At 42.8% G+C, this 22,417-nt stretch overlaps 1 protein-coding gene across 1 annotated transcript in view; it reads left to right on the top strand.

Moving 5' to 3' along the window:
* The window catches only part of ITSN2 (intersectin 2), a 166,931-nt gene that overhangs the window by 82,026 nt on the left and 62,488 nt on the right, over nt 1–22,417 (top strand). Inside the window, exons 18-20 of the mRNA XM_060188414.1 lie at nt 15,814–15,950; nt 19,937–20,085; nt 21,680–21,777. Of these exons, the coding sequence (XP_060044397.1) occupies nt 15,814–15,950; nt 19,937–20,085; nt 21,680–21,777 (384 nt within the window). The remainder of the gene's footprint in view (nt 1–15,813; nt 15,951–19,936; nt 20,086–21,679; nt 21,778–22,417) is intronic.

The raw sequence follows: 22,417 nt of genomic DNA, 5'->3' as shown, positions 1-22,417 counted from the left end.
TTAGTGGCAGGGGAAAAGTTTTAAATGTAACGGGTTCATTAGAGAATTAAATAAGAAGCTTTAGTAACACATATAGCAATGGAATAATTTTGAAGTCAAAGTGTACTGAACACAATATGCAAGCTATCTGTAATGCCTGTGGTTTCTGTTAATAAAATACAACTATTTTAGTGTAGTTGCTTGTTTGAACCTGAAGGAAATACTAGATTTCAGATAGAAGGTACTGAAAATAAAGATTAATTTTATTTCTATTAAAATGTATGGATCCTTGAATTCTATTATTTTAAAAATCCTTATGAGATCTGTGAACTTCACATTAACCCCTGCTTGAAAATGAGAACAGGTAGGCCAGCAGAATAACTCACTTACTGGACTGCTTTGCCACGTGCAAGACCTAGGTTCAAGTCTAGTCTATACTAGTTTGGGATTTCTGTCATTGCTATCTGTGTTTCTCCGTTTCCACATTTGGTGTCACTTTTGGTGTTGTGCCAGCAGACGGCACTGTGGCTAAGGTGTTGGATTTCCCTGTTTATATATCTTAGTGAGGGGAGATGGTATCCTGTGTCATAGCGCCACTGTAGAATCTGTAATGTCAATATAGCATCTCCCTGCTGTTCTCTAGCTTGGGGATGGGGAGTTGGTTTTAGGGGAACAGCCTTGAAGAATTCCTTTCTCCTTAGTGTTCCAAGAAAAAAACAGGATTTATTTCCCTAGCCAGGTGCCAATGCCTGTGTAGCCCTCACAGGATTAGCTCTCGGTCGGGTTTCCATTGTAAATCCTGCTGGTCTTTGCAGACAGTTCAGTTTCTTGATGCCCCTAAGTTCACAGTTTAAGGCTCCAAATGTTCCCTTACTTCCTCCCTCTGACCATATGTTTTGTTTTGTTTTGTTTTGTTTTGTTTTGTTTTGTTTTGTTTTGTTTTCTTGAGTCTCTCCCTCACTCCTGAGTGTGCTTGCCTGTGCCCATTTAGAGCTCAGTTACTTAAGGGGTCAGTTAGATACTTCTGGAGGCTTGGCTGTGAAGTAGCAGCTGCTGTGCTTTGCTCTCCCCCAGCAAACTAGGAAAAGCAGTGAAAATCACCTGAAAACTCAGTAAGTCCAGGATTATCTTCAAAGCCCCACCAAGCCACAAGTGAGTACAAACACGTGTGGTTCAGGGGCAGAAAGAGTCTGAGGGAGAGAGATTCCTGGGGCTAAAGGGCTGTTCTCAGAAATGGCTAGTGCCAGTCTGGGAGTTTGCCAGCCGAGGTGAGACTCACCACTTCCAGGTCTGAGTCTCAGCAACAAAAAGACTGTTTAAAAAGGTGGGAGTTGTGTGGAGTTGTATCCTTCTTATCCTATAGGTTTTGTCAGTGTTTCCTTTTTATAAATAAATAAATAAGGAAAAATAATCACCTAAAACTCACCAATTTACAACTGGGTTTTCAAGTCTCGATTACTGTTGCCCCTCAAGCTGTAACAGCAGCAGTGAAACCCCATATTGGCCCTAAGGCACAGAATTGACTGGGTCAGTCAGTATAAAATCTACCCTCCCAGTGATCTGGAGGTGTGGCTGTGGAGTAGGAGCCTTTTTGTGTTGATCTCCTGATAGACTGGGAGGGACAATGAAGAGTCACCTGAAAATTCAACTAGGATTTCTTCAGGACTGGCTAGCCACGAGAACTGTTAAGCACTGGATGGTAGTGGCTGACAGTGGAGTGGAGATTGGGCTTGGGACTTTAGACCCTTGGGCATGGGTGTCACTTTGTATAATCATTGTGCTGTCTATCCTCCACCCTGTTTTATCTCTTAACTACAAGTGAGTGATAAAGCTAAGAAAAAAAAAATCTACTTTTAGTTAAAAAGCCCTCTGGTTAGCTCAGGCTCATTAACCCACAGGGAAGATAAATCATAATCACCATCAACATAACAAGGGTTTAATAGCCACTGGCTTCACCTCAAAGAGTGAGATAAAACAGAAACAACTGTTAAAGACTTGTCAATGCCCATGTTCAGCAGGGAAGCAATTACAGAAGCCAGACCTTCCACCTTCTGCATCCCACAATGACCTTAGGTCCATACTCCCAGAGGGATAAAGAATAGGAAAGCTATCAAAGGAGGGGTTGAGATACAGAGTTCTGATGGTCGGAGTTGTGCCCCTCTTATCCTATAGTTTTATCGGTGTTTCCTTTTTTATAAATAATAAATAAATAGCAACTGTGGGGGACTTCCGGGAAGCATGGCCATGGAATAACTGGGAACAAATCACCTCTCCTCCCAAAACAACAAATAAATACAAGAGACCCAAGTGAAGTCATAATCTATAACTGAAAGTTCTGCAGCCTCAGGTGGGTGCTCGAGTGCAGTTGGAGTGAAAAGGGGCATGGGTGCAGGCTGAAGAACAGCAAAGTCAGAGCTATGGATAGCGCAGGCACTGAGCTGTGCCATCTTGGTGATTTCACTTTAAGCACAGCAAGCAAGTAACATTGTTCCTAGTGCCGGAAGAAAAGAGACAGGGGCTTAAAACTTCTCAGTCTTTTGACTGGGGTGGGGGGAGAGTTTTAGCCTTCTGAATTTACGGCAAGGACACAACATAAAACAGAACATTTGTGACCACAAGACAGCCCAAGGCAACCACCTCCCCACACCATCCCACCTGCCCCAGATCATACAAAGAAGAGAAACCTAGAGATCACAATAGCACCACCACCTGCTGGCCATCAATAACCAGAACCAAAAAAAAAAAAAAAAAAATACACAAGCAGAGAAACAGAACAGCCAGCTATTCCGTATCAGCCAGACAGAAATGAAACAGAGGAAACCCAAGGAATTATAGATTTAGAAGGAGTCTCAGAGACAGACTACACAGCTCATTATGAGGACTCTTCAAGAAATTAAACAAGAGTTAAAAGAGCATCTGACTATGGAATAAAAACACATGAGAGAGGAATTGGATGCATTGGATCGACCTTCCCGTGGTGCATCCCGTGAGTACCATTCATTGGGGAAACTGACAATCCTTCCCAGCCGACTGAATCCACATGGATCCCAGTCACTTTCAAAGCCAGCAACAAGCTCCTGACAGCTTTCAAGCTGTTGGTCCTGCTCTTTGAGTCCACCCTGTCCAACGTTTGACGTCTCGTCACCCAATCTGGTCCCCTATGCCTACACTGAACTTCTCTGTTCCAGACTCTTGGAAACAGAGTTGGCAGTCAGCTGAGGTAAAGAACAAACACCTCATCACAGACCCCTGCAAGCGTCAACCCGGCTTTGACCTAGCACGTTATGATTGGGCCCTCCTCAATCACTATCGAACAGGCCATGGCCGGTGCGCCGCTATGTTCCACCGCTGGGGAGCCAGAGACGACCCGAACTGCCCCTGCGGCTTCAGACAGACTATGACCCACATAGTCAACGACTGCTACCTCTCCAGATTCAAAGGAGGTCTCAAACCTTTACATCAGGCTCAACCTGACGCTGTTGACTGGCTATGGAAGAAGGGCAAACGCTAGAAGAAGAAGAAGAGAGGAATTTACAACAGAGATCACTAAGAATCTTCAAATTCAGAAGTGCAGATTTATAAATACAAAAAGACCAATGCCAAGTGTAAAACTATCAAAAGTCAAAGACAAGGAAAACATTTTGCTGGCTGCTAGGGAAAGGAAAGAAGTTACATACAAAGGCAGAGCTATAAGACTTTCATCAGATTTCTCTTCACAAACTTTAGGGGCAAGGAGAGAGTAGAATGACATATTCCCCCGAATACACGTTCCAAACACCAAGTGGCAGATGCTACCATGATATCAGCCTGACTCACCCAGACAACCTCACCAGTGTACCCTGGAACCCCACCTCTCCAGAGCCCTGCCCCAGTAGGAAAAGATAGGGATAGGCTGAGAGTATGGATCAGCCTGTCAATGCCCATGTCCATCAGAAAAGCAACTACAGAGACCAGACATCCCACCTTCTGCACCCCATAATGACCCTGGGTCCATGCTCCCAGTGAGATAAAGAATAGGAAAGCTTCCAATGGAGGGGATGAGATATGGAACTCGTGGTGGGATATGTGTGGAATTTCACCCCTCTTATTCTGTGGGTTCTGTCGATATTTTCTATTTTTTATTTTACAAATAAGTTATATATAAAAAAAAAGGAGTTGGGCTGTAGCACAGTGGGTTAAGCACACGTGGCGCGAAGTGCAAGGACCGGCATAAGGATCCTGGTTCAAGCCCCCGGCTCCCCACCTGCAGGGGAGTAACTTCACAAGCGGTGAAGCAGGATTGCAGGTGTCTATCTTTCTCTCCCCCTCTCTGTCTTCCCTTCCTCTCTCCATTTCTCTCTGTCCTATCCAACAACGATGACATCAATAACAACAACAATAATAACTACAACAACAATAAAAACCAAGGGCAACAAAAGGGAAAAATAAATAAATTTTTTAAAAAGAAAAGGAGAGGCAGGACCATAGGAAAAATTGCCAAATATATATAACGAGATATACAGCTATAGGAATAATAGTCTACTTATATCTGTAAACTTGGGAGAACTGCTGTAGTTTCCAAAGGAAGGAATGATGACACAAAATTTTGGTTGATGGGCCCTCTCAACAATGCCTTGTCCCTGTGGATGATAGGGAATGTCTGTAGTGTGAGTAATGTTGCAGAGGGAACAAAAGTCTTTAAATTGTTTGCTGGTAAAAGCAGGGCCATTGTCCATTTTAAGTTGGAGGAATGCCTATTATAGCAAAACAGGAGAGCATATGGTTTATAAGCTTTTTTGAACTTTCTCCAGTCGGAGCTGTCGCCCACATTTAAATTTAGAAAAGGTATCAATTGAGACAAACACATATTTTTGTTTGCCAAAGTTGGGCAAGTGGGTAACATCAATTTGCCAAAAGAGCGTTGGCTTTTAAGCCTCAGGGGTTAACCCCAAGAGTTTGAACAGCTGATGTCTTGATTAGACCTGCACAGGACGAGCATGTAGCAACGTTTCAACTGTGCCAGAGGAATATCAGGAAATTGAGCTCGAAGGCCTTTAAGATTAGCATGGGTTAGGGAATGAAAGTCAGCAGGATTAGAGACAGACTAGGAGAATTCCTGTGGAGGCAAGGCGGTCAGCTGCAGCATTCCCTTTGGACGGGACCAGGAAGAGGGCTGTGGGAACAAAGGTGTTGAACATACAGTGGTTGGGTTCGAGAACAGAGCATAGAGGCAATTTGAATTAAGAGAGGAGAAAGTGGGTTGTCATCAATTCTCACATAAGAATGAGCAAGCCGTGGAAGTAAGTTAACAGTATACGCTGTCAGAAAAAAGGTTGAAGGATTCTGGTACAGCTTTTTTTTAAGGCTAGGAGAACAGCATAGAGTTCTTTGTACTGAGGGGAGTTATCAGGAAGGTCAGTAAAGAGAGACGTGCGACATTGTTTATCTGGATAATATATAAGGACAGCAGCTCCCTTCTTGCCACCATCAGTAAAAATTGTGGGAGCAGAGGGGATGGGATCTCAAGAGAAAAGTTTAGGTATTAGTAGAGGCAAAAGAGGTAAAGAAGCTGTCAATTTATTAGAAGGAAAATGATTATCTAATTTCCTGGAAAACCCATTAAACTTATGGCAAAATGAGAATGGTGGCGTATGAGCCACTCTGTCTGTGAGAGGAAAAGGAAGAATAATTGAATCCGGTTCCCTTCCTAAGACCTGAATTGATTTACTTCTACCTTGGCGAATCATAGATGCTAAGGTATAAATCTCACTAAGAAGTCTTGGAGCTCCCCCTACTGGCTTATGAAGCCATTCAAGAACACCATGACTCTGGTATATAGCCCCCACCACAGTAGGGAAGGAGTTAAAGATCAAAAGATTTACAGGAGAGGAGGGGGGAAGTGCATGTCCTGGAGAGCCTGCTTAATCCTTTCCAGTGCCAAGGAGACTTCAGGGGTTAACATACGTTTTGAGGAGGGCTATTTGTTTCCTTTTAACAGATCAAACAGCGGTTGGAGGCAGCTAGTAGGGAGAGAAAGATACTGCCTAAGCTAATTTAAATTTCCAAGAAAAGTGTAAAGAAGTAAGAGTGAGATTAGAAGGAAAAGTAACACAAGGTTTTAAGGGACGAATCTGCATTAGAGAAATCTCTGAGCCTAAGAAAGATATTGGAGGAATTAGCTGTACCTTGTCAGGAGCTACCTTAAGGCCACTTTTCTTTAAGGCGGGGATAAGAAAATCACATAGGGCAGAGAGATCTGTATCTAATTCTCCCCATATTAAGATGTCATCCATATAATGAAAAACCTTAAGGCCCTTATGAATATATGGAAAAGGGACATATTTAACAAATCTGACAAATAGTAGGACTACTGGCCATGCCCTGGGGCAGTGCCACCCACTCAAATCTGTCGGCAGGACTGGCGTTATTAATAGAAGGAACAGAGAAGGCAAAGCGTTTACCATCTTGTGGGTGCAAGGGGATAGAGAAAAAACAATCCTGTATATCGATAGCTATGATTGAAATTCCCGTGGGAATTGCAGAAGCAAGAGGCAAACCCATTTGGGGGGGGGGAGCCCCAGACCTGCATGGTTTTATTAACCTCACGGAGATCTTGGAGGAGGTGCCATTTTCCCGAACACTTTTTAATCACAAAGATAAGAGTATTCCATGGGCTCTGGGAATGACGAATGTGTCCCAAGGACAGCTGCTCTTAGATGAGCTCTTTTAAAATTTCTAGCTTCTCCCTAGGCAAAGGCCACTGCTCCACCCAGACAGGCTCATTAGGAAGCCAATGTAAGCGGGGAGTTCTTTTACGAACAGTGGCAGTTAGTATTGGGGTTGCTGGTAAGATCTAGAAGTCTCACGTGAGTGTGACGCCCTGCAGAGGTGTCTGAGGATATTACCACATCAAGAGATTCCAGCAAGTCTCTGCCCAATAAATTGGTGTTAATATGAGCTATCAAAGGACGAAAGTGTCCGCTAGTCCCTTCCTGGTCTTCCCACACAAGTGAATCTCGTGTGAGGAAAGTCAGTCCTCCAATGCCATGTAGATGTGGTCCTGGAAGGAGTTCCCAACTCTGGGGAACCTCTGCTTGCCTTAAAATTGTCTTGTCTGCTCCAGTATCAATCAAACACTTAAAAGGAATATTACCAATCCTTACGGTCATAGTAGGGTGACCCCGTTTTTTATTTTACTTATTATTGGATAAAGACAGAGAGAAATTGAGAGGCAAGGGAGAAATAGAGAGGCAAAGAGACAGACACTTACAGCACTGCTTCACCACTCATGAAGCTTTCCCCCTGCAGGTGGGGACCAGGGGTTTGAACCTGGGTCCTTGCACACTATGATGTGTACGCTTAACCAGGTGTGCCACCGCCTGGCCCCGGGTGACCCCTTTCTAAAACGGGTGGTCCACAAAATCTCAGGCTCTGAATTCGTGCCGTTTGCTTGCTCCAGCCAGCTATCTTTACTCTGGGAGTTCCCACACACCGTGCACTCCTCCCGCTCACCCTCTGCTATTGTTACATGGCGTAGTGGGCGGAGCGACGCGTTGGGTCCCGGGTTGGGCTCTTGTTTACGGAAGAAAGGCGCGATGCCAAGCGGGCGACCCACTTGACTCCCTCTTGAAGGCAGAGCTGAGGGATGCCCCGTGCCTAGTTTAAACCCCTGTTTAAATCTAAATTTGGTAGGGGCATGCCATTTCTATGGAACTTAGACCAACAATCTTTCCTCTAATGAAAACCTTTATGGCATCTAGGACAAGGCGTTCGGGGCCTCTGGTTCCCTGACTGGAAGCAGGGTCGCGGTTTATTTTCTGAACATTGGTTATGCCAGTGCCCTTGGCGACCACACTGGAAGCAAGTCCCCTTTCATTTATCTAGGGTAGCTGCAAAAGCCTGTGTCATAATGGTTGCCTGATAAGAGCTTGATTTACTCTCCTGTGTCGCTAATATCCAGGTGTCTGGGTGTTCGTTTTTAAGATGGAGGCATGCATGACAGAAGTCAGGAATCATGCCATCCCAGACAATAGGATGCAGGAGGAGAAAACGGGCATCAGGATCATAAATCTTTCTCTCCAAACCTGACTGGACCCTGGTAATGAATTTAGCTAAGAATTCATTATGTTCTTGGCAAAGAGAGAGAATGGGGGCTAAGGCCACTCCTGTGGGGGGTGTTAACCTCTTCCACGCTTGTAATGCGTAGAGGCGTACCTGATCAAAATAACCGGATAGAAACTTGGCCTCTGCCTGTTGAATTCTGGTTCCCAAACGACCCGTTCCAAACAGAGCCTCAAAATCCCACTCGGGCTGATTGTGGCTATTTCTCCGGGATTGCTGTAAACATTCATCTCTGAAAAATGCCTCCCATTGAAGGAAGAGCAGGCCTGGGAGTGTAGTGTGAGCTGTGCCCCTCCAGTCTTGGGGGGTATTAAGGTTCTGAAGAAGGCCTTGTAAAATGGACCTGGTCCATGGAGCATGAACTCCATCCTCCTTAATTGCCTGGCGAAGTTCCTTAAGATCTGTGGAGGAATACGGGTACCACACCTGAGTTCTCTATTATTGGGGGTAACATTTAGCGGGAATATGTGAAATTGCTCCACAGGAAAATCTCCATTGGGAAGCTGGCAAAGGTATTTTGTGTCCGATAGCAGCATCGTGGAGGGGGGTGGAGATGAGGTAGGAGAAGCTGCAGAAGTGGTGGCGGCAGCCAGAGACGTATCTGCTGAAACGGAAGCCTCTGGGTGAAATGCAGAGGGCTTAGGGTGGGTCAGGATCGCGGCAGGCTTTGCTTTCTCTAGAAAGCATGTATGGTGCTGGGTAAGCAGAATGACCTGTTCCCTTAAATCTCTGATCGCAGTCTCAAGGTCCCTTAACCTTTTGGGAGGGGACCCTGCATCATATCTCCTGAAAGCTGCAACCATGGTCAAGAGGATCCAAGGTGTGGCCGAGAGCAAAATGTCCCAGAGATAGAAAACCTGTCTCATGAACAAAGAGTAGAGGGTTTGGGAAACCTCTTCATAAGGAGGAAGGTTGCCCATGGTGGAGGGGTCTCAGAAAAATGAGAAGAGGGAGAAAAGGAACTGCAGTGCCTTTGTTAAACACGAGACTGCAGAGAGCCAAGCAGCATATAATTATCTGGGGGCTGGGCAGGTTAGGCCCCATGTTGGGCGCCAAAATGCCAGGATAGCTTCGCCAAAGAGAGAGATGAGTAACTTGTGGTGGCGTGGTAATACAATTCTTTATTGATGCAGATGCTCCAGAGTTGGGTGTGAGCACAGCAGGCTTAGGCCACATGGAGCTAGCAAAATGGCCGCCTCCCGCTATGCACGCCAGCCCTTCTCCAGGTCTTCTCCAGGTTGGGACGCGGAAGAGGAAAAGACTGAAACCGTAACATCAGAGGGGTTTATAGGGTAAAAAGCGGAAGTGGCAAGTCGGAAACAGAAATGGCTAGGAAAGGGGTGGAGAGAGACAAAAGGCATACTAGGAAGGTGGAAGCATCCTTAGCAATTGTTGCGATGGTTTTAACTGAATTAGCAATACCCTGAGGAGATAACATGGTGGGGATCTTTCAGGAAAAACTGATTATGTAAATGGACCATAGTGTCAGCAATGGAGCATGGAGCAGAGCAGGAGGGTGCTGGCTTTAAGGCCCAACAGGATTCATAGTATAGGCTCTGAGCCCTGGCAATAACCATGGAGGCAAAAAAAAAAAAAAAAATTCAAGAACCCCAGAGAGTTCCAAACAGAATTGACCTAGACCTAAATCATAAGGACAAAAGAAAGGACCATGAAGATGGCAAGAGAAACACAAAAAATTATTTACAGAAGAATACTCATAAGATCAGCAACATATTTCCCCACACAAACTAAAAGCCAGAAGAGAAATCTGTCAAGCACTCAGTAAGAAAGGCTTTCAGCCAAGACTACTGTATCCTGCTAGACTGTCATTCAGACTAGATGGAAGCATACATACCTTCTCAGACAAGAAAAGTTGGAGGAATCAACTGTCACCAAGCCTGCCCTACATGAAGTACTAGAAGGTCTACTATAAATGATAACAACATCACCAAAAACATGCCATATGTCTGAACACTCTCAAAGTTTAGAATAATGGCATTAAAATATCTTAAATTGATAATGTCAATAAATGTCAGTTGCCTAAATTCACCCATTAAAAGGTACAGAATAGAAAGATGGATCAGAAAACCCAGCCCAACCATGTTATCTGCAGGAATTCCATCTAACTCAACAGAACAAACACAGGCTCAAAGTGAAAAGTCGGAAAACTATATCCAGTGAACCACAAAAAAGGGCAGAAACAGCTATTCTCATATCTGACATAATGGACTTTAACAAGTAATAATAAAAGGGATAAACATTAATGATCATTAATGCTCAGTGGCTCAGTCAACCAAGAGGACTTAACAATGATTAGCATCTATGCACCCAATGAAGGGCCATCTAAATACTTCAAACATCTACTGAAATAGCTACAGCAGTGTATCAATAGCAACACAGTAATAATAGAAGACATCAACACCCCACTCTCATCACTTGACAGATTATCTAGGCAGAGAATTAATAAAGAAACAAGGAACTTAAATGAAGAGATAGATAAACTAGAACCATTGGACATTTTCAGAGTCATTCACCCCAAGAAACTGGAATGCACACTCTATTCAAATCCACCTGGGACTTTCTCAAGAACAAACTTTATGCTAGGCCACAAAGACAGTGTCAACAAATTCAAGAGTATTGAAATCATCCCAAGCATCTTCCCAGACCACAGTGGAATTAAATTAACACAACCAACAAAAATTTAGTGAAAGTCCCAAAAGAGGGAAACTCAGCAGTATATTACTTAGCAAATACTGGGTCAAAGAGGAAATTAAGGGAGAAATGAAAGTTTTTGAGAACCCAGTGACAATGAAGGCATAGCCTATCAAAATATTTGGAACACAGCTAAGGCAGTACTGAGAGGGAAGTTCATTGCCATACAAGCACACATTAGGAAATAAGAAAAAGCTCAAGTAAACAACCTGAGTGCAAACCTTGAAGACTTAGAAGAAGAGGAACAAAGGAACCTGAAAGCACCCAGAAGGACTGAAATACCTAAAATTGGGGCAAAAATAAATAACATTGAAAATTAAGATCAACGAAGTTAAATGTTGGTTCTTCAAAAGAATAAACAAAATTGACAAACCCTTAGCCAGACTCACTAAAAAAAGGGAGGAGAAGATTTAAATAAATAGAATTGTAAATGAAAGAGAAGATAGCACAATAGACACCACAGAAATCCAGAGGATCATGTGAGGCTTCTATGAACAACTATATTCCACCAAGCTGGGTTCAGAAGAAATGGACGAGTTTCTAGATACCTACAAACTTCCAAAATTAAAGAGGAACAAGAAAATATGAACAGGCCAATCACAGCCAAAGAAATTGAAACAGTTATAAAAACCTTCTCAAGAATAAAAGTTCTAAACCAGATGGTTTTACAAATAAATTCTAAAAAATATTCAAGGAAGAGTTAATACCTATTTTTTAAAAAATCTTCCAAAAGATTGAAGACACAGGAATACTCCCTTTCAGCTTCTATGAAGCCAACATCACCCTGCTAACCAAAAGCAGACAGGGACACAATAAAAAAAGAAAACTACAGGCCAATATCTCTGATGAACATAGATGCTAAAATACTGAGCAAAATTCTAGCGAACTAGATACACAGTATATTAAGAAGATTGTTCATTGCAGAGTGCTGACCTGCTGTATTGACTCTGCACATGGGCTCTGAAGCAGACAGAGAGAGCTTCAGGTTCAAATCCCATTCTCATCAAAAGCCAGTGGTTTACGCCTCTAGGGGGAGAAAAAAAAAAGATTGTTTATCATGACCAAGTAGGGCTTATCCCAGGGATGCAATGTTGATTTAATATACGTAAATCAATCAATGTGATCCACCACATCAATAAAAGCAAAACCAAAAACCACATAATTATGTCAATAGACACAGAGAAATCCCTTGACAAAATTCAACATGCCTTCATGATCAAATTGCTACCAAAAAATGCGAATAGATGGAAAATTCCTTAAGATAGCGGAGTCCATATATAGTAGACCTACAGCCAACATCATACTCAATGGTGAAAAACTGGCAGCATTTCCCCTCAGATTAGGTACAAGACAGGGCTGCCCACTATCACCATTACTATTCAACATAGTGTTGGAAGTTCTTGCCATAGAAATCAGGCAGGAGCAAGGAATTAAAGGGATACAGATTGGAAGAGAAGAAGTCAAGCTCTCACTATTTGCAGATGGCATGATAGTATACACAGGAAAACCTAATGAATCCAGCAAGAAGCTCTTGGAAATCATCAGGCAATAAATATAGTAAGGTGTCAGGCTACAAAATTAACATTCAAAAGTCAGTGGCATTCCTCTATGCAAATACTGAGGTAGCAGAAGAAGAAATCAATTCCTTTTACTCTAGCAACAAAAACAGTAAAGTATCTACAAATAAACCTTAAAAAAAGAAAAAAAAGACTTGTATGCAGAAAATTATGAATCACTATTCAAGGAAATAAAAAAAGACACAAAGAATTGGAAAGATATTCCATGTTCATGGGTTGAAGTAATGAATGTCATCAAAATGAATATTCTACCCAGAGCCATATATAAATTTAATGCAGTCCCCATCAGGACCCCAGCCTGCAGAGGGGAAGATTCATAAGTGGTGAAACAGGCCTGCAGGTCTCTCTCTCTCTCTCTCTCTCTGTCTCCCCTTTCCCTCTTGGTTTCTGGCTGTTTCTATCCAGTAAACAAAGATAATAAAAAAATTTTTTTAAGAAAATTTTTGAGAAGAAAAGAAAAGGAAAGCTATTCGGGAGTAGTAATAGTTGTAGCCATGATTTAAAATGAAAGAGAAGGCAGGACTATGGAAAAAATGGGCAAGTATATAAATAAATAGACAGAAAGATAGTGATGGAAATTATAGTCAACCTGTATCTATGACCTTGGGAGAATCCCTGCAGTTTCCAGTGGAGGGGATGGGAATACAGAAATCTGGTGGGGGGAACAGTGTGGAATTATACCCCTGTTACTTTGTAATTTTGTAAATCATTAATTAAGAAAAAAATAATAAAGAAAACCTTTCAAAATGAAAAAAAAAAGAAAAGAAAAAGAATTCCCAGTTATAAATTGGTGAGATTTTAGGTGATTTTTTTAAAAAACAGTTGTTGGGAGTCGGACTGTAGCACGGCAGGTTAAGTGCACATGGTTCAAAGTGCAAGGACCAGCATAAGGATTCCGGTTCGAGCCCCGGCTCCCCACCTGCAGGGGAGTCCCTTCACAGGTGGTGAAGCAGGTCTGCAGCTGTCTGTCTTTCCTCCTCTCTGTCTTCCTCTTCTCTCTCCATTTCTCTCTGTCCTAACAACGATGACATCAATAACAACAACAATTACAACAATGAAAAACAACAAGGGCAACAAAAGGGAAAATAAATTTAAAAAATAAATAAAAACATAAGGAAAAAAAAAGGTTGTTGTTACTTTAACTCTTTCCCCTGGGGTGACATGCTAACCCCCTTGCCATGCCACCCGAAGTTGGCTGGGATTTATATATCTGGCCAGCTGTGGGAGCCTGAGCCCATCAGAGGTCTTTAATTTCAGCCAGTTTTCCCCTTCAACACACTGGTGGGTCCTTGTGGGCAGTCCTATATCCTGTTGCCCCTGAGTTTACAGGTTAAGCCCCTAGATCTACTTTTCTGCCACAGGCCATGTCTCTACTGGGTAACTCCTAGATTGGCTCCAGGTGTCACTGAGTATGGCTTTCTGAGGCCTGGTAATCTCTCCTTCACCCTCTGCCATCCACTAGTCACACGTGTCAGCACTCAGCTGTGGCAACCGCCCGGCCCCCACCCTGTACTATCTTGTGTTGAAGGAAGCTTTGGCATTGTGATCTGTGTCTGTCTATGTATGTATCTATCTATCTAGGTAAAAAACTAAGTACACAGTGTGCAAAGACCAGGGCTCAAGCCCCTGGTCCCCACCTGTAGGGGGGAAGCTTTGCGATTGGTGAAGCAGGGGTGCAGGTGTTTCTCTGTCTCTCTCCCTCTCTTCCCCCTTACTCTCAATTTCTGACTATATCCAATAAAGATAATAAAAATTTTTTTTAAAAGTTAAGTACAAAAAGTTTTTACTCCCAGGTTCAATCTCCAGAACCACCGTAAACCAGAGCTGAGTAAAAAAAAAAAAAAAACAGAGCTCCAGTAAAAAAAAGTAATGAATGACTTGGTTATGCTACATATGCCCCTTCTCCCCACCCCCCCCCAAAAAAAAACTAAACAGAATTTCTCTCAGAGCTGTAACAAATTGTTTCCCCATATATTTAAAGAATTGCTTTTATTGTATTGAAAGTAAGAATCCTGTGATTCTGAGAAATGAATAAATATGAAAGCAAATTACTTCAACAGGTATTTGTCCTCACTGGTTATATGACTTAAATTTTTACCCAGCCTCCTTTTTTCTCCTCTCATTCAGCATTCTGTTTCAGGGAAAGGCAGTTGAAGCTAAATAAATTAATTAAAATAAGTGAAGCTAAAGGCAATGGCTTTTGGAAGAGCCCTCCCCTCCCTCTTGTTGACTCCACTCCTACACCAATAGCCTCACTGGGTCCTGAGTCAGCTCCAGGTTTCCCTCATTCCAGTTCAATGAGCTCAGAAAGAAATACTTCTTTCTCCCCTCTTCACGAGATCTGAATCGCAGGAGAGGATTCGGGCTCAGACTGGACCCTGTGCCTGTGCTTTGCGCTGGTCTTCCTGGCAGAGAGTGAGGTACTGTGATTGGGTAGGCCCAGGTAAGACAGGCACCGTCACTGGATTTGGCCAGCTCAGCACGACCACTTGGGAGGTGAGAAGGGAGAGCTCTGTCCCAAAAGGAGGCAGGCCACTGCTAGAAGCAGGGGGTAGAGACTGCGGAGCAGACCATGACAGGTTGCCACTAGGCACTTAGCTACATCTCACACTGTAGCACTTGCCTCTGCTTTGAGATCGTGAACGTTTTGAAAGCTATGATTGTAGATTTGGGGGTAAGACCACCCTGAAATAGCTCCTCTGTGAGTGGCTAGCACTTTGCATAGGACTAGATGCTCAATAAGCAATTATTTAATCCAATTCTTGTTTGGAATACTTTTTTGTTGTTCTGGCTTCTTCCAGCAGTGGTTTTAGGCAGATACTATCTGTTTACTTTTGGAAGGTATTATTTGAAAAAGAAATACATTATTTAATAGTTGCTCCTGTACTTAGTTCAAGCAATCCCATTGGATATAAGTAATGGGTAACAGGGTGGGAAGAGATAGCATAATTGTTTCATGCCCCAGACTCGGAGGTCCAGGGTTCAGTCCACAGCACCGCCAGAAGCACTTGGCCAGAGCCGAGCAGTGCTCTAGTCAACGAAAAAACCAAAGAAGTAATGGGGGGCTAGGTTATACTACATATGCCCACCTCACCCAGAAAAGATGACTGAACAGAATTTCTCTCTCAATGCTGTAACAAACTGTTTACCCATATATTTAAAGATTTGCTTTTTTTTTTTTATTGAAAGCAAAGATTCTGTGGTTCTGAGAAATGAATTAATATGAAAACAAATTATTTCAACAGGCATTTGTCCTCAGTGGCTATCTGACTTAAATTCTTACTGTATTTAAGCCCATATGAATATATATTCTTAAAACTTTTAGCCATTTTACTTCAGTTTAACTTGTCATAGGAATTTTGTCTTTTATGCAAATGCCACATTACTACATAAAACAAAAATAGTTAAATCAGTGATATACTGACTGTTCCCATTTTCTCCTTAGGAACTGAGAGAAAGCTATAATACTCAGCAGTTAGCCCTTGAACAGCTTCAAAAGATCAAGCGTGACAAGTTGAAGGAAATGGAAAGAAAAAGATCAGAGCAAATTCAGAAAAAGAAATTAGAAGATGAGGCTGCCAGGTAATAAACGAATCACTGTTCTGCCCTATACTGCTATTGGGTTTCTGTTTTGCTTGCCCTTATCTGCAGGTTAGTTATAAAAGGATTACCCTGGCATGCTAACTAGATGGTATATTTTTCAAAATTTAATCTTTTCGGTATTAAATTTATGACAAATAATTTATATTCTTATTTATTTATTTATTTTACCAGAGCACTGCTCAGCTTTGGCTTATGTTGATGCGGGGGATTGAACCTGGGACTTTGAAACCTCAGGAATGAGAGTCTCTTGCATAATCATTATGCTATCTCCCCCACCCAATAATTTATGTTCTTTAGTGGGAAATGTAAACTTGGGAGTTAGATTGGATTAGAATTCTTTTTTTTTTTTATCTCCAGGGTTATCGCTGGGGCTTAGTGCCTGCTCCATAAATCCACTGCTCTCAGAGGCCATTTTTTTCCCACTGTTGTTTCTGTTATTGGGTTTGTTTTTTTTTTAATTATCTTTATTTATTCATTGGATAGAGACAGCCAGAAATCTAGAGGGTAGGGGGTGATAGAGAGGAAGAGAGACAGAGAGACACCTGCAACATTGCTTCACCACTTGCAAAGCTTTCCTCCTGCAGGTCGGGACTGGGGGCTTGAACCTGGGTCCTTGCGTATGGTAACATGTGCGCTCAACCAGGTGTGCCACCACCTGGCCCCCTGTTATTGTTATTGTTGCTGCTGTTGTTGGATAGGACAGAGAGAAATGGAGAGAGGAGGGGGAGACAAAGAGGGGGAGAAGAAAATAGACACCTACAGACCTGCTTCCCCGCTTGAGAAGCGACCCCCTTGCAGGTGGGGAGCTGGGGACTCAAGCCGGGAACTTTGCACCCGTCCCTGTGCTTTGTGTTATGCGCTATGTACACTTAATCTGGTTTCCTACCACCCGGCCCCGGGATTAGAATTCTTGAACTGCCTCATACTATCTGGATGACCTTGGGTAAGTCACTTTACCTTTCTGAACCTCAGTTTTCCCTCTGAAAAAATAGAAATACAAATATATCCCTCATAGGTAACTGAGAATTAAATAATGTGGCTAAAAGCCAAGGATAATATCTTACACAGTGAAAGAACTCATTATTCCTGTCACTTCACAGCAAATTCGTCACTATTTCCCGCGATGTAATAAAAACCAGATGCTTAATTTTATAAGTGGTAAAACTGAGAATAAAATGCCATGTTGATACAGTTCTCTTTGTACCACTAAAAATATATCATTTAGTAGTTGCCTTTGTTGATAGCAGAGAAGTGAGACAGTTGTATCTGAGGGCTGAGAAGCAAGCACTTAAAGATTTTGCACGATTTCTTGTCAGTGAAATCCTGTTTGTAATATGTTCCTGTTTCTCCCAGGTTCTGTAGTGTCACAAATTAGTATAAATAGTGATGATCCAACATGCCTATGTCTTGGAGAAGAGTATTCATCTTTCTCTTTCTGCCTTATCTCACTTAACATGATTCTTTCAAGCTCCATCCAAGATGAGATGAAGAAAGTGAATTCACCATTTTTAATAGCTGAGTAGTGTTCCATTGTGAGGATATGTACAGAATATTTACCAAAGAAATGATCCAAAGGCGGGAGTCGGCAGTAGCACAGCACAAAGTGTGAGGACCAGCATAAGGATCCCGGTTCAAGACCCCGGCTCCCCACCTGTAGGGAGTTGCTTCACAGGTGGTGAAGCAGGTCTGCAGGTGTCTGTCTTTCTCTCCCTCTGTCTTCCCCTCCTCTCTCCATTTCTCTCTGTCCTATCTAACAATGACGACATCAGAAAGAACAGTCACAGCAAATGATGGAGAGGGTACAGGGGTAAAGGACTCAGTTCTTAATGGCTTCACTATGGCTTCTCCCAGCACACGGTTATTGGGTGATCACTGTTGACTGCGGTGCAGGATGACTTTGGTAGTTTTACTCTGGTCAGATGGCTAAGCAGCTCTCATAGTCTTCACTCCAAGATGCTTGCCTTGGTGACCCCTATCAAGAGTGACTAGGATACAGAAGTAGACACAGTGACAGTCAGACTTATTTAACCCTTTTGCCACCTGCACAAGGACACTGCATTGGCTACACAGCTCGTCTCTGTGTTTGAGTTTTCTGCTGGTACATGGGGCTGCCTTGAGAGCTCTCTTTACCAGTGCAGGCGGTTCCCTGCTAGGCCAGCAGCAGATCAGTAATACATATTTTCACTCCATTTATCATCCTCGAACATTATTGTGCTACAGAAGAGGGAAGAGATCCAAGCAAAAATACATGTAGGATTAGCCCAGAAGTAAGTCTTATTCTGTCTCAATCTTTTTTCTCCGTCTGCCCAAGTATATTCCCTTCCTATCTGCAATAGTTTTCAGCAATAGTTTTCATGTTGTAGGTGTGTCCTCTCTGCCATGTTTGCCACTTCTGAAGCATTTTCTTCCTCTGTGCCAACTCCTCACCCAATAATTCACAGATAAAGTTAATCAATCAATCTGTTTCTCTGTTTTTGTCACTGCTACAGTGTCTCTGTCCAGATAGAGTCAGAATAGGAAAGACAGCACAACACCAAAGCTTTCTCCAACGCAGTGGGGACCAGGCTGGGTCATACTCATGGCTAAGTAGCAGACTACCCAAATGAGCTGTTTTGCCAGCCTTCTACAGTTTATTTATTTATTATTATCTTAACTCTCATTTTTTAAGTATTTATTTATTTATTCCCTTTTGTTGCCCTTGTTTTATTGTTGTAGTTATTATTGTTGTTATTGATGTTGTTGTTAGATAGGACAGAAAGAAATGGAGAGAGGAGGGGAAGACAGAGAGGGGGAGAGAAAGATAGACACCTGCAAACCTGCTTCACCGCCTGTGAAGCGACTCCCCTGCAGGTGGGGAGCCGGGGCTCGAGCCCGATTCCTTATTCCGGTCCGTGCTTTGCTGCGCCACCTGCGCTTTACCCGCTGCGCTACCGCCCGACTCCCTTTTTTGATGTTGTTGTTGTTGTTTTTAATGACAGTAGAACTAGAGTGTTCTGATAGTGGCGTAAGTAATGTATGGGAATTCACATAAAGGCTAGACTGAGGCACATTATTACTGGGAGAGTATAAAAAAATATTGAGGAGTTGGAAAAGGAAATACGGGTTGGAATTATATAAAGAATGCTAGGGGGGAAAAGACACTGGGGGAGCCAGGCGGTGGTGTACTGGGTTAAGTGCACATAATACAAAGCGTAAAACCTGTGTAAGGATCCCAGCTCAAGCCCCCGGCTCCCAACCTGCAGGGGGTTCGCCTCACAAGCGGTGAAGCAGGTCTACAAGTGTCTCTCTCTCTCCAGCTTCTCCTCCCCTCTCAATTTCTGTCTTTATTATAAAAAAAAAAAAATCTGGGGAGTCTGGCGGTAGCACAGCAGGTTAAGCGCACGTGCCGCAAAGCGCAAGAACCGGCATAAGGATCCCTGGTTCGAGCCCCCGGCTCCCCACCTGCAGGGGAGTCGCTTCACAAGCGGTGAAGCAGGTCTGCAGGTGTCTGTCTTTCTCTCCCTCTCTCCTCCTCTCTTCATTTCTCTCTGTCCTGTCTTACAACGACGACATCAGTAACAACAATAATAACCACAACAATAAAATTTTTTAAATCCAGTACCTGCTTCAAAAAAAAAAAAACTTTTAAAAGTCGAAAAGATGGCCACAGGAGCAGTGAATTTGTAGTGCAGGCATTACCGAGGCCCCAGTGATACCCCTGGAAGCAAAATAAGAGTGTTAGAGCCTTTGGCAGCTGCGGGAAGTGCTGGAGGAAGAATTCCAGTAGTGAAGTGGTAGTAAAGGGTTCTGCTAAGGTCAAGAGGAGGTAGGAAGGGACAGTGAGCCAGGGTGAAGGCTGAGGCAGTTTGGGGATGGGGAGAAAGGCTCCATGCCTACGGGGGTCTGCAGGTTTTTTAATTACCCATGAGTCCCAAATTCCTCCGGGATATCTTAACTTTTGCAAACTCTTTATCTCTTACCTAAAGGAAAGCAAAGCAAGGAAAAGAAAACTTGTGGAGAGAAAGTCTGAAAAAAGAGGAAGAAGAAAAACAAAAACGCCTCCAGGAAGAAAAAACACACGAAAAAGTTCAAGAAGAAGAAAGGAGAGCTGAAGAGAAACAATGTAAAGACACAGGTAAAAATAATAGATTGTATTTATTTACTTATTTATTTAGAGACAAAGCAATGAAAGTAGCAAAGAAAAAAATAGAAGAAAATTAAAACATGCTCATTTTAGAGTCACAGTAAACCTTTTCCTGACTTAAGCTTGGAAGACAAGTGTCTGAACTTAGTCAACACACTGAGTGTAAAACTTGAAACAGGGAGTCGGGCGGTGGCGCAGTGGGCTAAGCACAGGTGGCGCAAAGTACAAGGACAGGCCGGTTCGAGCTCCCGGCTCCCCACCTGCAGGGGCGTCGCTTCACAAGCGGTGAAGCAGGTCTGCAGGTGTCTATCTTTCTATCCCCTTCTCTATCTTCCCTCCCTCTCTCCATTTCTCTCTGTCCTATCCAACAACAATAATATCAATAACAACAACAGTAATAACTACAATACAACAAGGGCAACAAAAGGGAATAAATAAACGTTAAAAAATCTTTTAAACTATTTTTTAAAAAAACTTGAAATAACACAAGGAAGGTAGCTTCTACTAAATCTGAAAGAACTAGGAATAGTTGTCATCATTGATGTAGATGATTTTAAATATTTTATTTAGCTAATGGTACTGTACTTTAGCAAAAGACGGTATAATTTTCAGTCTTTGTACATTTAAAAAGTTTTCGGAGAATAATCTTTTTCTTTTTTTTTAATATTTATTTTTATTTATTTATTCCCTTTTGTTGCCCTTGTTGTTTTATTGTTGTAGCTATTATTGTTGTTGTTGTTGGATAGGACAGAGAGAAATGGAGAGAGGAGGGGAAGACAGGGGGAGAGAAAGATAGACACCTGCTTCACCGCCTGTGAAGCGACTCCCCTGCAGGTGGGGAGCCGGGCTTCGAACCGGGATCCTTATGTCGGTCCTTGTGCTTTGCGCCACGTGCGCTTAACCCGCTGCGCTACAGCCCGACTCCCAATAATCTTTTTCTTATACTTCAAAGTCTATTCCATATACTACTTGAAACCCTGAAATGTTGGATATATAGACCTTTGAGTCCTTCCTAGTGATAGTGTGGTGAGGTTTTCTAAACTAAAGCACTTGTTCTGCAAGTGAACAAAGTAAAATACTTGAATCTCATCGAGTTTAGTGTCATCACGAACTCTGCTGCTGTTTTTCTCCTAGAAGCGCAACGATCTGTCTGTAGATCTTTCTTCGGACAGCCTTGCTTGCTTGCTTGCTTGCTTGCTTGTTTGCCGATGTTCTGGCCTGACCTCCCTTTTGTGCTCCCCTTCCGTATTGCATCCTGGCTCCTGCAGACCGGAACAAGCTCCTCATACTTAGTCTCCTTCCACCCTCCCCGTGTGTCCCCCAGGCCCTCCCTGGACAGACACCCTGCCCAGCCTCTCTGTGTTTACACCATCCCTGACCTGACTAAAGATGAACAGCTTGTTTGCTTTCGGAGTTAACGCTTCAACTATGCAAGTTGTCAAAGCCCTGACAAGCCTCTGTCAAGGTGAATTTCCATGCTAGTGTTTGCTGCTCATGTTTGTATTCATTTTAGAAGCTCTTGACTGAGTCATACAGAGGCTGTGTATGTATCAAGTTGCAAATAACGGAACTATCTTCTCTTTAGGTGAGCCAGCCAGCGCTTTGGTGAATTACAGAGCGTTGTACCGCTTTGAAGCAAGGAACCATGATGAATTGAGTTTCAATTCTGGGGATATAATACAGGTTGGAAACAAAGCATTTCCCCCTTCTTGAATATATTATATGATAATATATTGATCTCTATAATATTAATATACTAACTATATATAAGAATAAAAAACTAGCTACAGTTTTATACAGTTATTTACCACTCCCAAATGCCTTTTATTTTTTTTTTTTGGTCACATGGGTTATTGGTAGGGCCCAGTGCCTGCTCAGCCCCCAGCAGACATCTGCAGGGAGGGAGCTTCCCAAGTGGTGGAGCAGGGCAGCAAGTGTCTCTCTCTTTCATTTTCCCTCTCTCTCTTTCTCCATCTCTATCCCCCCAAAAATGGATAAATAAAATATTAAGAAGATAATAGTAATTAGATTTGAGTAAAAGAAGCCAGCCTATCTCCCGGCTCCCCACCTGCAGGGGAGTCGCTTCACAGGCGGTGAAGCAGGTCTGCAGGTGTCTGTCTTTCTCTCCCCCTCTCTGCCTTCCCCTCCTCTCTCCATTTCTCTCTGTCCTATCCAACAATAATGACAAACAACAATAATAACTACACAACAATGAAAACAACAAGGGCAGCAAAAAGGAAAAAAATATATATATATACATATATAAAAAAGAAGCCAGCCTTCCCCTCCTCACCCCCCACCACCCCCCTTTAAGAAAAAAACC

Source organism: Erinaceus europaeus, chromosome 3 (genome assembly GCF_950295315.1).
Source record: "Erinaceus europaeus chromosome 3, mEriEur2.1, whole genome shotgun sequence".
NCBI classification, from domain to species: domain Eukaryota; kingdom Metazoa; phylum Chordata; class Mammalia; order Eulipotyphla; family Erinaceidae; genus Erinaceus; species Erinaceus europaeus.
Note: the sequence above shows the minus strand (reverse complement) of the source record. Positions and strands in the feature narration are given on the sequence as shown.